The 16,210-nt window shown below is 39.4% G+C and overlaps 1 protein-coding gene and 1 pseudogene across 2 annotated transcripts; one reads left to right on the forward strand and one right to left on the reverse strand.

Moving 5' to 3' along the window:
- Positions 1-6,175: 6,175 nt before the first annotated feature.
- Positions 6,176-11,037, forward strand: LOC148732603 (uncharacterized). Its single transcript, XM_088758116.1, has 4 exons — positions 6,176-6,460; positions 7,182-7,823; positions 8,158-8,276; positions 9,535-11,037. Exons 2-4 carry the CDS (start codon positions 7,533-7,535, stop codon positions 10,298-10,300), a joined length of 1,176 nt encoding a protein of 391 aa, XP_088614242.1. The 5' UTR covers positions 6,176-6,460; positions 7,182-7,532; the 3' UTR covers positions 10,301-11,037.
- Positions 11,009-15,922, reverse strand: LOC148732604 (zinc finger protein 862-like; annotated as a pseudogene). Its single transcript, XR_016000440.1, has 3 exons — positions 12,518-15,922; positions 11,775-12,330; positions 11,009-11,288 (listed from the first exon to the last, which is right to left on the reverse strand). The product of XR_016000440.1 is annotated as a zinc finger protein 862-like (transcript).
- Positions 15,923-16,210: the final 288 nt, after the last annotated feature.

Here is a 16,210-nt window from a genome sequence, read left to right on the forward strand (position 1 = left end):
GTGACATTCGCTCTTGTTCGATATAACAACAACAACAACAACAACAACAGCATTTATTTAAACACGATAAAAAAATTTAGCAAAAGCTGATGTGGTCGTGTACAAACAATAAAACTAAATTCCTAACTAAATACAATAAAACTAAATTCCTAACTAATTACGAGAAGACTAATGTAAGATTTCTACATATTTTCAACAATAAAAATTGTACATAGTACATCATTATAATATACTTGGCTTAAAAATACACTTGAGTGACTTTTTAAAAGCGTCAACGTCTTGAATTGATCTCATTTGATTTTCCACATCGTTCCACCGAGTAATTGACTTGTATGAGCATGATTTCTTGACCATATCGGTCTTAGGTCTAGGTAACTTAAATGCCATTTTCCTCCTGAGGTCGTAACTACTTAAATACTTTTCAAAGAGACGGTTCATAGGACATGGTAAGAGATGATAATAAGCCTGATGCGCTAAGATTAGTAATCGTTTCTCATACATAATCTCTAAAGTGTTCCATTTTACCGTGGCAAGAACCTCCTTGCTTGGAGTACACCAATCCAGGTTAAATATTATTTTCGCCGCTCTAGCATGTATAGATTCTAAGGTTGAGAAAAACACTCAACCACAAGAGCCCCAAACTAACATACCACATGTCACAGACCGCAGAATAACCTTAAAATAGAGATCAGTTCTTGCCTGTTTAGGCAGGAAATACAAGGATTTAAGTAAATTCAACCTCTGCGTATATGACTTCGCCAACTCCGATACATGATGATCCCATTTAAGAGCATTATCTATCTGAACACCTTGGCATCTTGTAGAAACAACCTCCTCGATAGCATAATCACCCATCTTAATAGCTTGTTTTGGCCCAGTAAATTGTCCGCGTCCACCAAGCAACATAATTTATATTTCGTCTTGGTGGGATGTGGAGTGCGACAGTTCTCGCAAAACCATGTATATAGCCTTGCCAGTACTTCATTCAACTTGAAAGCCACCAGATCAGAGGTCGGAACCGCGACATAGACGGTGGTATCGTCTGCGTACATCTGAAGCTGTGGGTCACCATCTATTCCCTCAGTGATATTGGGCAGATCATTACAGAAGATGGAAAACAGGGTAGGGCCCAGCACCGACCCTTGAGGTACACCAAAAGTAACTGGCATAGCTTGAGATTGACGCCCATTAATCGTTGTTACTTGCGTTCTTCCAGAGAGGTAATCCCTTACCCAACACCATAAGTCCCCAGCTACACCAAGACTCTGAAGTTTTCGGAGCAGAATGGAGTGGGGAATCGCGTCAAACGCCTTACGAAAGTCTACAAAAACCACGCCTACAACATGTTTCTTGTTGATCACTTGTCTCCAGTCACCCGTTATCTTCACTAACAACAGCTCGGTGGAATGACCTTTTTTATATGCCCACTGGTGAGGGTTCCCAAGTCCTTGTTCAGTGACATGCATGGTAATAGTTGACACCACCATAGACTCCATCAGTTTTCCTGGTGCACTTAATAGCGAAATAGGCCTGTAATTTTGCTTAACAGTTTATCGTCTTTTTTATAGAGAGCTGAGATGTTTCCAGCCTTCCAAGTAGCCAGTACACTGTCGCAGGTGGCGCTTATTTGAAAAACAGACAGTTTTGTTTTTCTTACCTTTGATATTCCCACCGCTGTAAAATGCGGTCCAGGAGTTTGGTGTTTTAATAACTCTCTTTTGAACAATAAGGATTTTTGCTCTACTATAGAGAAACTAATTGATGATCATGTACGTTTTTTATTTTGTTTTCCGTGTCTCCAAGATTGGTGGGAGTTTTTAAAACAGTCTATTAAAGAAGAAACGATCTCCTTTTCCCGCAAAAAGCGAAGACAATTGCAAAGAGACCAGGTGATTTTGACAAGCAAAATGATCCGTCTTCATCAACGTGTAGTTGACGTTATCCCTTTAATTTCTGACAGCGAATGTTGTTTGAAAACCCTTCGAACTAAACAAGACGAAGGAATCATTATTCGTAGAAGAGCAGAATGACTAGAGGAAGGCGAACGCCCCAGTTGGTATTTTTTTAATTTACAAAGAATTAAAGCTCAACGACCCCACGTCTCTTCAGTTTATGATTCTACCGATATCAAAGTCTCCTCCCAAGAGGAGATTGAAAAAGCTCATATCGATTTCTACACTCATGCAGCTCTTTTCTGAAGAACCGATAGATGCTGCTCTTCAAGACGATCTTTTATCTTCTATATCACAGAAATTCACTTTTGATCAGGCGTCATCTTGTGAAGGCGAGATCACACTTGACGAACTTACTCTCCCTGTGAAAAATATGAATATCAATAAATCACCTGGCCCTGATGGCCTTTTGGTTGAATTCTACGCTAGAGTTTGGGATCGTTTAGCTCCACATTTATGTTGAGTCTTAAATGCATAGAAACCGGAGAGATGTGTGATTCCATGAAGATGAGCAACACATGCGTTATTTTTAAGAAAGGAGATTGTAAGAATCTGAAAAATTGGCGTCCGATTTCCCTCTTAAACATTGATTATAAGCTATGCTCAAAAGTTCTCTCTCCTTGACTCTCTAAAGTTCTGAAATATATCGTTGACCCTGATCAAACTTGCTCTGTGCCCGGACTCAAATATACTTCAAACCTACACAGGATTTCCAGCATAATGGTGATGACACGGGCACACTATTTTAGCACGGTACACAAAAGAAATTTTCGTTAACACAGTAGCAGCATGTCACAATGCACTCCTGATTAAAATTTTCTTTTGTTCCATATAAACAATGAACCGTGTTCAGGTTAAAGAAAGAAGCGTGTTAAAGGGTGTGAAAACAAAAGCCGTGTTATGCTGTGTCATACTGCACTCTGGTGTGTGAAATATCCCGCGTGTTAAATAATACCCATGTGAGATCAAAACATCTGTAAGAGATTGCACGTGCGAAAAATTATCCTATCTCCATTAAAGCAAAACCTGCATTCGTAACTTATTTTCATCATCGAATCACTGACTCATGTTGTAAACTTCACCTGTTATCTTCCAATGAATCAAGATTTGTCACACGAAACCCATTTTTCTTTTCTCAAAACGCGGAAATTTATAGCAAGATTCAGTTTAACCCATTGACACTTACGTGTAACATGATCTAACACGTACCTACAAAAAGTCAAAATTTTGGAGAAACCACGAAAGTAAACACAATGCGCAGTAAATTTTTAAAATCATCTTTTCCAAAAAACAAGCTCCAGTGAAAGAAGACTAATTAAAGAACTTATTTTCATCGAAAAAAGCGATAGGTGCATATTTCGTTTTCTCTCAAAAATCAAGATAAAAGATAAAACTCGCTAAATATTTTCGCATGTGTGCAACTGAGCCTGTGGATTATATTTCAAACGGGAGTATGCAAATTTGTCCATGAGTGAAATCTCAAGTTCCATGGAATCAATTAATAAAGTAGCAATACTAAAATGGCCAAGAAATACTTCGAGACGACAGATTTATTCAAAACAGTTTTTTGATTTTCTGTTATAAGCGAAAAACGTACGAATTTCTTACGTGTAAAAAGCCCACGCGCTAAAATTTATCATGCTTAGATCGTTGTTTACTTGCCTTCATGGCAAGAAATTGCGCAGCGTTACGTTGAAAATTCTGAAAAACTTTGATTTGACGCAAAATCCTCTATTAAACAATACTTTTTGAACACACTGTTGCTCGAACATAATATTTAACGGGCCATCGAATCGTCAAACTGTTGCTAGGCCCTGCTAGAAGTCCGTACGGTGAAAGCATTTGTCTTGGGAAGAACTTTTAACATAAGCCGTCTTTTTGCTTGAAGTCAGCATGCGGTGAAAGCATTTGGCTAGGAAGAACTTTTTACATAGGCTGTCTTTTTCCTTGAAGTCAGCGTACGGTGAAAGCATGTGTGCTAGGAAGAACTTTTTACATAAGCCGTATTTTTTGCTACCATTCTTTCAATGTGCGGAGCAACTTCTAAAACTAAAGGCTTTCTTGCTTAACTTCTTCGGTTGCCTAACAACTCTTTCCGTGCTACTGTGCCATATCGCACGACTTTAACACGCTACGAAGCGTGTCATTTAACACGCTGTTGAAAATAAAAGATTGAGCGTGTTAAGACGTGAAAAACAAAAGCTACCGTGACACTCTTTGTTTCCTTGTTAATAAATGCGCATATGCGTGTCACATATCACGTTTAGTGTGGCGTGTCATCGCACGCGTGCCTGTGTTATCACCATTATGCTGGAAATCCTGTGGAGGGTCACATTTACTTAGAGATATCTTACATTACATAGACCACACGAATGAAACCGGCATTTTGCTTAGTTTAGATCAAGAAAAAGCCTTCTATCCCGTTAATCGCACCTTTCTGCAAAGCCTCTTACCCTATTTTCGTTTTGGCCCGTCTTTTTGTTTTTGGATCAACACTTTATATAATGGTGCCAATATGCATGTTATTGTTAATGAATGGCTAACCGATGTGATTCCTTTGTCTCGTGGGGTGACGGGGATTTCCTGTCTCCCCTGCTCCATGTTTTGTGCGTTGAAACTCTCGCATGCAAAATCCGAAATAATCCTGAGATTGAAGGCTTTCTCCTTCTGGGTGCACATGGTCTCTGTTATAGAGTTGGAAATTATGCTGACAATACGACCTATATAGTGAAATCTTATCGTTCTCTGCAACTTCTATTCAACATGATTAATATTTACGAGCATGGCTCTGGGGCACGCCTTAGTCTCACAAAAACAGAGGCCATGTGGTTGGGTGCATGGTGTATGGACGACGATCAACTACTTGGCCTCAAATGGATGACAAAAATTAAAATTCTAGGTGTTATTTTCGGCCGCGTTACTGAATTAGACAACTGGCAGCAAAATATAGAGAAATTAGAAAAACATCTAAATTTATGGAAATCCCGCTCTCTTTCTCTTGTAGGCCGATCGCTCATCGTTAACACACTCGGAATTAGCAAGCTCCTATATCTCTCTACAGTTTTGTGTGTCCCAAAATGGGTCATTTCTAAGGTTAACACTTTAATCTGGCCATTTGTCTGGGGCTGTTGAATTGAAACACTTAGCCGAGCATCCTGCCACCAATCTCTTAGCAATGGCGGTCTCGGCATTTTAAATTTCCTTATCAAAGGTAACTCTCTTGAATTAGCCTCAGTAATTTCCAATCTAGATAATCGCGAATCAAAATCCTTTTATTTGACCAGATATTTTCTAGGCTCTAGGCTTGCCTCCTTTCGCTTGGAGTGGAGCTCTCTTCAAGATAACTCCACCCCGAGTACAAAGATCTTGACGCCCTATTATGAGAATGTTCTCTCGGCTCTCACCACTCTATGTGGGATTCTTTCCCACAAGGAGTAGTGCGATTTTGAATTTTCTTCCAAGAAATGTTATCGAACTCTCTTGAAGGAAAACTCCACATTTCCAATTCTTCATCGCTTTTGGACTCCCTTCCTCCCGATTGACTTTGATCTTGACAAATTTTGGAATTTTAGTGCGAGATGACTTTTCTGAAAATTATAAGAACGACATACTCGGGAAAATTATACTTCTTGCTATTAAGGTCCGCGATTCTCCTTAGAATTGGGGATATATCGACTCAGATAAGTGCGCCTTCCGTTCCCATAAAGAAACTATAGATCACTGTTCTCAATTGTCCCCGTATGAAATCTGTATGGTCCCACTTTTCCCCTGTTATCTCCTCTATCCTTGGAACTAGCTTTTTCCCATCCTGAACCTATGTTTTCTTTTTTCGTTGGATCCCCACTAGCCCAAAACAGAATCATATCGCTCGCTTTCTAATTAAGACAATTCTGTACCTTTCTTACAAGTTGATATGCATGTTCGCCAGACTAGAATGGTTAGTGGCCCAATTAAAGTAGAACCAATCACCTTGAAAGAAGCCTCCTCCCCCAATCGGACAGGCGTCAGTAGAGAATTCTGCGGTGGGAACCGGCTCCGAGTCTACGAAAAAGCTTTTCCATTAAAAACGTCTAGAAATTCTGTTCACCATTTCAGATCTTATCGCAGTTGAGCGTTAATTCAGACATGATGATGTGTATGGCGCGTTTATACTGTCAAAATTCAACATGTCAAATCGAGAATCAACATTCCAAAATGAGCTCCATAGTGCCAATTCAATCAACAAACCTTCTCTAAATCGAGTGCCATCTTCTCGTAGCGGACGGGTTAATTTGATCAGATACTTTTTAAATTGATTAGGTACCTTTCAAATCGATCAGTTCCCTTCTATATCGAACAAATTAAATCGTTTACATTAACTCAAATCGATCAGTTCTCTTCTAAATCGTTTATATTAAATCAAATCGATCATTATACCCAAGATGCTTTGCTGGTATACTATATGCGCTGACAGAACACAGCCGCGGGCTCTTCCGTTTCCTCGTGGAGCCCGTCGAAAGACTACAGAGGTAAGGGTAATTGTACTTTAATATATGTCCCTGGAATATGATTTATTCATGAAAGTAACGCATGGTTCTTCAGAAATTGTACTCAGTAATATCTCCAACCAATCGAATGTTCTTAAACTCAGATAAAACGGACACCAGATACATAATTTCGCAAATCACTCATGAACTTCTCGTTTACTCCTTTAGCACAGTCATATTAAATCAGGCTGACAAACCCTAGCCTCTAAAAACACTCCAAGGGAAAGAAAAAAATAGTTTGAGATAGGAAAGGGAACGGTTCATGGTTTTTATTTGGAGCAGGGGAGGAAAATACCTTCCGTATGGGAGGGATTTGTCCAATTCAAAACTGTAGTCTTATTAGTGATGGAGGTGGTAAACAGGTCCCATATTTAACATTAATAGCTGATGTAGCTCTTATTTAAACAAGAAACAAAAGTATAAGTGCCTGCATTCTTATGAATCAGTCAGTTTACTACCTGTACCCATCCTCCCACACCCCTCCCCCCAGGCTAACCCCTGGCATTTGTATTTTACCTTTTGAATAATTTAGAAAATTCTCTCAGGGGATACATAAGCCATCCAAATGCCCTGAGGTGGGATTGTTGTTTACATGATAGTTCATAGGTGGAATTGACAAGTGCAATATCATAAAATTAAAATAAAGAGAGAAAAGATCACCTGTCCTTGGTGTTTTACCCTGGATTTCTTTTGCATCACATAGAAAATGGGTGATGAAGAAACCAAAAACTTGCTTAAGTCATGTGCTTAAAATCTACTTAATGCTGTCAGCCAAATCGAAAATCGGCCACAAGTTTCCGAACCTACAGCACCTGTACTTCCAGTAGTTGAAGAACAAAGAAGACTTTTTGGTTACAGACCACCCAAAAACAGCCGTGCGAGTAGCAGCACCAGCGTTAGGAATGGAAAACAGCCTGCACCTAAGCATCGTGTAGTGGCAACATCGACAGGGGATCGCGTAAGCATACCTGTTCGGAATACATGGACTAGAACATTTATTTGTCTTGAAAAAAGAAATGCAACCACTGCCCCTTCAACTTTTGAGAAGGTATCGATGGCTATGGCCGGGCTTGAAGAGAAAAGCATATGCTTTTCCAAAGGAGGTAACAGCCAGCATGTGCACGGGAAAATTTTAGAGGCTTTTCCAATTCTGGAGACTGCAGGAGGGTACGAAATTCTGAGAACAGGTGAAAGGGGAAATCGTCAGCTTATGGTGTTATCCATACCACCTGGTGGTTATACTGTAACATACCTCAAAGCAACCATTGGCTCTCCTAAGGGATATATACGGCCCCTTCAGAAGGACCTAGTGTTTACACCAGCACCAGAGCAGGAGCAAATGCAGGTGGGTGTGTTTCTTTCTCCTGCCAAATCATGCAATGATAAGTATTCCCTTTGTGGGACCCAGGGTGCTTAATTACGAAAGTTTATTCAAAACTACAAAGAGTTACTTCTATCAGTGAAAGGGAATAATGGTATAATTAAAATGAATGAGGGGATAAATAAATGTAATAACCCAATGAACGAATGAACAAATGATGGAATTAACAGCACCAAAATGATGCCCATTAGTGATCTTTTCTGTTTCAGGTACAGTAGGTCAATAAATGATACCATCATGTTTCATTATTTAATGTCTAAAAATTTCAAAAATAATTTTTTAAGCCTTTTTTTTACAGATTTCCACTAGCCCAAAAGTGTCATGTGTAAATTGCAAATCCCAAGTGCCACTGGATTTGTTGCAAAAACATGAGGAGGCATGCCCTGGAGGAAACATTGGAGCTACTATCATCTCCAGGTAATTAAGTTTCAAGGACCTGATTATCCTCTCCTCAAGGTTTCTATGAGGTCTGTTATTAATGAATATCTAATGATGCATTGAAGCAGCCACCTCATTTAAATGCATAGTGTAGTAATGTATCTGGCTTGACTAGAAAGTGATATCATGACATATTCAACTTTGCAGTATGGCAGGACTCATTTTAACCACAAACCATTCTAAAAACAGTAGACTGTGTTATTGTTATAATTATCACTGTAAACCTAGTATGTGACCCCATATATCCTCTTTGGGTTAAAATCCAACTAGTATATAGAAGTTTATCATTGCTTTCAACTCCCACTTGGACTTTGAGAAAAAAACCCTTCTATCTTATAACTGAATAATACATCTGCCTAAAATTTTACACTATACACTTCCCCTCTTTGGCTTACTTTGGCCAAATGTTGGTGGTTATATGTATCACTGGCATTTCATAAGCTCACACCATTATAGTCTAATCATGATCTATTCTTAAATAGACCCCATCTTTGTCACTTTCGGGCAAATAATTTTCTTACTCTAAGTCACAAAAACTTTTGTAATCCTAAACAAAAGCGTTGATTTTGGCAAAGAAATGGATATTGTCTCAACCTCCCCCTCACCATCCCCGATACAAGGTCAACTTTTTATTCATGCAACAATTCCTAAATATTCCAACATTGATTTTGGGCTAAGAGGGTTTGGGGAATTGAATATTCGACATGACTTACAAATCAAAAAATTTGTAGCTGATCCCAAGGATTTTTTTATTTTTCATTTCAAAATGCCCTTAAAGACAATTCCATTATAGTTCTTGTGGTTTCGTGTTATTTTTAGTTTCAAATTTTTAAACCAGTTTGATTTCAATTTTTCATTGTCTCTAACTCCTTATCATAGTGTGAAACAAGTAGGATCGCTCCACACACCCTCCTTTCTTGAGTCACTTTAAATTTTATTCAAACTGCCATTTCTGACGCCGTCTGATAACCGCTTCATGTGTGAAACTCAAGCAATTGTCAACTTAAAGTTTCTATTTTGAATTCATATTCCTAATTAAAAAGGAAAATTTAAACCACAACATAGTCATTGCAGTAGTGAAAATGTGATGCCATCCAGTGGCACATCCCCAGTAGCCCATTACCATCACAGGAAATGCTTCCCATCCCTCAAAGAACTCCCCCTCCAATAAAATATCCTTCCCTGCCAATGCTAGCATGCAGTGTGAAGCTGATCAAAGTGTTTTGATTTTTGGCAGTGGTGATGATAGCGAGGAGTCCTCAGCAATTTTCTCAACACTGGGTGGGGGTATGGGTGCATCTTCTTCACAGGAAGCTGTTGACAAGTTGTCAGAGATGTTTCCAAATGCATGCAGAAAAGAGCTGGAGACTTCCTTAAAAGTCCAGGGGTCTCTGGACCAGGCAGTGATGGCATTGCTAAAACCTTGCACATCGACATTGTCATCTGATGATGAGTCAGAGCTCATGCATTCTGCATTTGAAACATCAGATACCCCATGCCCTGCTCCAGGTAATCCACATTCCCTGAGGGAAGAATTGAACCAGCTGCAGAAAAATTTGGACCATGGCCCAAAGGAGAAGCTCAAAGTTGATGAAGATCTCCTGAATGATGCCTTAACATATTATAAGGACAGTGACTTTAATCTATCAAAAAGACTCCAAATTGTTTACACCGGCCAGCCTGCAGCTGACACAGGTGGTGTTGTGCGGCAGTTTTTCACCCAGCTCCTTGCCGCAATTACTGATTCCTTTTTTCAGGGAAAAGAATACCAAAGTCCCATTTACAATAGTGATACTGTAGCCTCTGGGGTCATGAAGTTAGGTGGCACAATAATTGTGCATAGCATACTGCAAGGGGGGCCAGGTATTCCTATTTTCAGCCCAGGCATATACTACTACTTGGCAAAAGGCAATGTTGAGGAGGCATTGAAAGGTCTCACTGTGACTGACTGTTCTTTACAGATGCAACATGAAATTGAAAAGGTAACGAACACTTGTAATTAGCACTATGAACATGAAATTTATTTGTATGACCAAGCTGCACAACAAACCACAGAGCTTCTAAGTTTAGAAGATGATATTCATAAACCTGTCAGTTTTCCTGATTATGTTTTCTCTGACTTTCCCCTAATTATTGTGGAAATTTGACACTAGTTGTCAGATAATAATACCAATCTTTATTGGGGATACCATGGTGTATTGTTTTCATAATTGGCCATTGGGCACAGTTTGTGTCATTGTATCCTTCTATATTGTATTGTTGTTATAACTATTATTATGACAAAGCCGATCAATAACTTTGCATTGCATTTTGGAATTTGCTAGTTACAGTTGCTATAGTTGGTGGTTCTACAGACAGAGTTGTAACAGTTGTTTAAGTGATTATGAACCCCTCATTTTCTGATGTGATGGGTGCAAGTAAAAGTTCATTTTTTGCAAAGTTTTGTGCTCTAACCACACAGCTGACTTTATTTTACTAAAACTGTGAAAAGTATTTAACACAGACATAAGTGGATATTTCAAACCCCTTGCTGTGTTGGTTTTATAGTCAATTACATTTTACTGGTTTTAGAAATGATTGTAAAATTCATTTGACTTTACTAGAACTTTACATTGTAGCCAATTTAGTTTCAGCACTCAAATTATGCAAACCAAACGACAACAAAATTGTTGTGTTGGTATTTGCTTTCATTGGCATTTATACAAACACAATATACAGACAATTTTAATTTGAGGTTCAACTGGACTCTTATGATGTTCTAACTTATGATGCATTTACAACATGTGTGTTGACAAATGTTACTGTTTCCATATAAATGTCAATCCCAGAAGATTCACTTTCTCTCAGTGGGTCAATGCTGTTGAGAAGTTCTTGATACTGTTCTGGAGATAGAGGGCACCCTGTTTCTGGTACCTCTACAATGGCCTCAGCTGAAATTGCTTCCTCTGGAAGTGGGCCATCCCAGTCAATTCCATACTGCTCAAACTCCCCCTGGAGAAAAAGAAAGAAAGAAAATAATTTAATGACAAAAGATGGAATGAGATTAGCAAGCCCTCCTTTTATTCTTGATTATATCAAAAGTTACAGGAAGGAGCCGAAAGGGTGACTGTTCTTAATATATTTGCAATCTTTCAAACAGATTTACTCCAATTATTAAAACTCAGCTGGAACCTGGCTTCTTCTTCAACTTTTGATTGGAAAATGGCTTCACAAAAGAATGAGAATAATTGAAGGTGTTCAGACTTTTGGACTCCCTGCTTTAAATTACAGTCAGGCCTATCTATTCCTTTAAATTAAAATCTAGCTAAGCTCTTTTAATAACTTTCATTTACTTGGTCAAAAACCTGGTTTATGGACATAAATTATCATGATACTGGCAAGTCAACACTCAATCAAACAGCTCTGGAAGGAAGGGGGAGGTGTGTATTTCAGGGGCACATTGAGTCAAAATCTATTTTCAAATTTCATTCTGTTTACCTGAGAAGTAGGCTCGAAAACATTACGTACAGCCACATGCTGGGAGCTCCTCAAGTTAAGAAGGCCAAGGATGTAAAGTTACATAGCACTTCTACTGCCTGTTGTTCTTATCCTATGGCGTACAAAACCTTGTTTCCATTTATCTATGTGCCTGTTAATTCTTGGAACGTACACATAGTGTAAACAAAATAAATGCTGTGGGTTTGATGGTTCCAATACACCATTATCTTCTAAGTGGTAAAATAAGTGGTAATAAATGTAAGAGACCCCATCAAACAAATCACGCCACAACCTTTCTATTCTTTGGTTGTGAACACTGCGACCTGTTATCATGCTTCCTCTCCCTGGTCCCCTCTGAGGGTGTTGTAACATATACAGAGAGACAGAAGTATTTTCGCCACCTTTGTCTGACCACACTCTTGATGGCAATCCATATTCTTGTGTAGCTTTCAGAAAGGCATCTAGGACAGTTTCAGCCCGATTGTTGGTACTGCATTTCAAAAAAACAGGGATTCTTGTGAAGCCATCTATTCCTCCATGAATGATCATTCTCCACCTAGTAATGAAGAATAAGTTTAACATATATTTGGCTACTTTTCTGATACCAGTAGATTAAGAAAAAAAAGTTTCTATACATGGGGATTGGTAACAATGGGTAAACTTGAGTAGCTCTTGTACTACAACCCCCCCCCCCCCACCCCCATAAAAAATATGAAGCACTACAAAAAATATGAAGGCCTCACCGAATAAGTTTATGATTGCCATCAATATGCCATAGTGCTAAGGGCCCAGACACGTCGTATTGTCTTCTTGGTGTTAAACGCAGCCATCTCACTGCCACTCCTTGGGGATCGAGCCTTTGCATTGCTTCCCGTACACGTAGCTGTGCTGGTCTCAAACCATTAACACTGAGTTGAGAAATTACCCTGCGGTAACCTGCATTGGGAAACTGTCTTAGCACTTCTCTTACTTTATCCTCAAGCTCTTGATCCGATAGAGCCACATTCTCACGAGCTGAAAGACCATACGTCTTCATTCACCTGAAGATGGTACTTTCCGACACACCCAGTGCCTGGGCAATGTCAGGGACTGACAACTCGAAATTTAAGAGATACACAAGATGATCATAGCCTATGTCCAAGGCAGGGCGTCCTGGCCGACCAGAATAAACAGTTCCTGTCACAAAGGGGGCATTGGTGTTAATCTGTTCAACTCTTCGTAACTTTGAAATAGTGTCAGTAATTAGATAGTGAAGATCATCATCAACAAGATTGACACCACAGAGTCGAAGTACATGAGATGCCAATTGTTCAAGTCTAAATACAGCAGCATCTAATCCATCTGAGTCCAAATTTTCTAACTGTCTCAACAGCTCCAATAATGTACCCCTCAAATGTCAGGGCTCGAACTTAACTTTTGAAGTTAATAGTCGAATGGCTAGTACATGGTCAGGATTCACTAGCCAAAAATGCATTTCTACTAGGCAAGTGTACAGCACAATACTATCATTTTTATAGATTAAACAAACACAAAAAAATGTAAAACTGCTGTTGCTATCAAACTGTAATCAATTTATTATACAACTGTACATAAAATTCATTGTATGTGTTCATGCTTGTTCGTTATTCCAATTACCTCGACAACAATAAAACCCAACTGTGCATGTACTGCTGCAGACATTACTTCTTTGTGTGACTTAAGCTTCTAGCTGCAAACAGCAGCTGCTCATTCAAAATGCCTAGTACCCTAGTAGTGTTCTGTATTATAAAACAGTTAATTAGGTGTTCCCAAGTGGTAGGAATGATCATTGAAGGCAATGATCAGTCCATCAATGTAGGCCGTCTGCTCCGTTCTGACTCCTCCAGCCAGCGCCCAACTGCTAGAACTGCAGTATAGTCCTCATGAGAAGGTCCACTGACAGCTATTCTCATCAACTCATCAATAGTAGAAACATTCAAGGTTGACCTCCAGTCAGTCATGATTCTGTTCATGCAAGAGTTTCCCCGCTCGCAGCAAGCAGTCTGGCAAGGAATTACAAGACATAGTTCCATTAAAATTAGCAGGTTTGGATAATCATCTTTGCAAAACATAAATTTGTTCTTCCAGAATTCGCTTTGCCTGAGTTCAAGTTCTGCTCTAACTTGCTGTACATGGAATTTCAGACTCATCCATTCATCAAGACAGTCATGCAGACTGAAGTTGTGCTGCTCTAGAGGTACCTGAAAATGACCATGTAGTGTCTGGATTTCATTTTCGCCATGTAAGAGCAGCCGATGCCTGTCTGTAACTGGCCAACCTCGGTGCTTTGTCAAGACAGCTGCTGCTGAGAATACTGGATCTGTTTCCATCCCTTCAAACCTCTCTTGGATGAATGTCATGGCAGCATTCACCGCAGATGCCTGGATAGCATTAATAGCCTGCCTGTCTGCATCCCTTTGAAGCTCTATGCCCTTAAATGTGTTGCCATCCCCTACTTCCGTAAGGAAAGAGTTTAGTTGCTGACCAGGTCTTTCCTTGAAAGATTCAAGTTTTGCTAAAAGGGCAGTTAAGTTATCTTGAACTCTTGAGATTGTTATTCCATCCTCCTGGAAGCTAAGACTCACTTTGGAAAGTGCATCTACGATGTCAAGTAACAGATGCATGATGGCAACAAATTTGTAGCTTGTGAATTTTTTGCTGTAATTCACAGCCCTTCCTTGCATCTGGTTACTGGCATTCCTTGCTTGTGAGGTATGATGGAAGTGCAAAACTACAACTTGAAAGTTCTTTGACTAGAGAATATTCAGTGCTCTTTGCATATGTGGTACCCACCTTGTACCGTCTGCTTTGATTGCCTTATATGCTCGCACTTCCATACTCTCAGCTAGTTCTTTAAGCTCACGGACTGCCTTTGCAGAATAATGATAGTGCTTCCAAATACCTTGAAGCATTTCTTTGACATCTTTAAGAACTGGAACATCTGACAAGGTGTCTGCAAATGAAAGTTCCAACCTATGTGCAACGCAGTGTACCTTAATAATGTGAGGAATTTCTTGTTTAAGCAAGCCATAAACACCACTTATTTCTCCAAGCATAACATTTGCTCCATCTGCTCCCAGGACCACTGTCTTCTCTTTCCAATCCCTACACACCTCTGTCATAGCAGTTTCCACAGCTGCTTTGATTCCAGCTGCTTTGCTGCTTTCACAAGCCTTCAGCCCCACAAATGCATTTTCTATCTCACCTTTAACCAAATGACATACATAAACATCTTCTACCTCACGTACTCCAACATCACATGCACTGTCTGCCATTACACTTATGAACTTTGATGACTGAAGCTTGCTTGAAAGTTCATGCTTTAATTGTCCTGCAATAGCCGTTACAAACGTTTTGCATGCTTTGTCATTAATGTAGGTGTTTCCAAGCTCAACTCCGTGTTTCATTCCAAGTTTGCACAGGTGGGGAAAGCTTGTAAATGGCATTTCCCTCTTTGCAACAAAATAAGCTATATCAAACAATCTTTCCATCTTCTGAGAGACTTCTTTTGACATTGACAACAGAGCGCGTGGTAAAGGAGCTAGCTGTGGATTCTCAGAAACTTTAGCAGCCGCAACACAACGTGTATGACCAGTTGAAGTTTCGTGGCTTCTCACAGATTCTATTTTAAAATTCTGACTGCCAGACACGAAGGTAGAGGATGAGTCACTGCAAGTTGGATTGTCTCTACAAAATTTGCAAAACATCCGGTTTCCTTCTGAGTCGTACGTTAGCCATGTGAAGTCTTTCAACCACGACCGTACGAACTTTCGTTTCGATGAAGATTGAGATGTCGAAGAATAATCAATTGCTCTCTTTGAAGTGGAAGTTGTAGATGTTTGAGATGATTCAGAGGATTTTGATGACGACAGAAATGCCCTGATATCCATACTTAACGAGAGCAATCACGCGTGGCATTTCAAAATGGCGGACAAGCGTTTTTTGATAGCATTGCATCATGGGTATGTGACTTGATCCCATGTTTCCTCGATCAAGCAAGTCAATATGGCGGCGAACGAACACGGACTTGTAACGAAACAAAGAATTATTTTTCGAATATAGAGTTATTTTTCTTTTTTTTATTTCATGCCAGTTGTTGAAATGAAAGAATTTTGAAAATTTTTGAAGACTTAAGTTATTTATAGAGGCGAAAATTAACTAGCCAAGATGGCTAGCAGATGAGAAAATCCACTAGCCAAAACTCAAAATCTACTGGTATTTGGCTAGTAGACCACCGCCAAGTTCGAGCCCTGAATGTACTGTCAAAATTTCCTGTTCTTGATCCATTTCCTGTTTAAAGAGTGAATTATTTATTTCATTACCACTAGGTATCACTTACAATAACAAGACCGTCAAGCCCAACAACAATAATCAATTATGCCCAACAAAAACTCTGACCATTTACACGTTGGGTCTCG

The sequence above is a fragment of the Stylophora pistillata genome, chromosome 4, assembly GCF_964205215.1.
Source record: "Stylophora pistillata chromosome 4, jaStyPist1.2, whole genome shotgun sequence".
In the NCBI taxonomy this organism is placed as follows: Eukaryota; Metazoa; Cnidaria; class Anthozoa; order Scleractinia; family Pocilloporidae; genus Stylophora; species Stylophora pistillata.

Coding starts and splice junctions, on each gene's coding strand:
- LOC148732603 (XM_088758116.1), top strand. CDS start 7,533: ATGGCTATGGCCGGGCTTGAAGAGAAAAGCATATGCTTTTCCAAAGGA. Junction 7,824..8,157: donor CAGAGCAGGAGCAAATGCAG/GTGGGTGTGTTT, acceptor TTTTTTTTACAG/ATTTCCACTAGCCCAAAAGT. Junction 8,277..9,534: donor GGAGCTACTATCATCTCCAG/GTAATTAAGTTT, acceptor GATTTTTGGCAG/TGGTGATGATAGCGAGGAGT.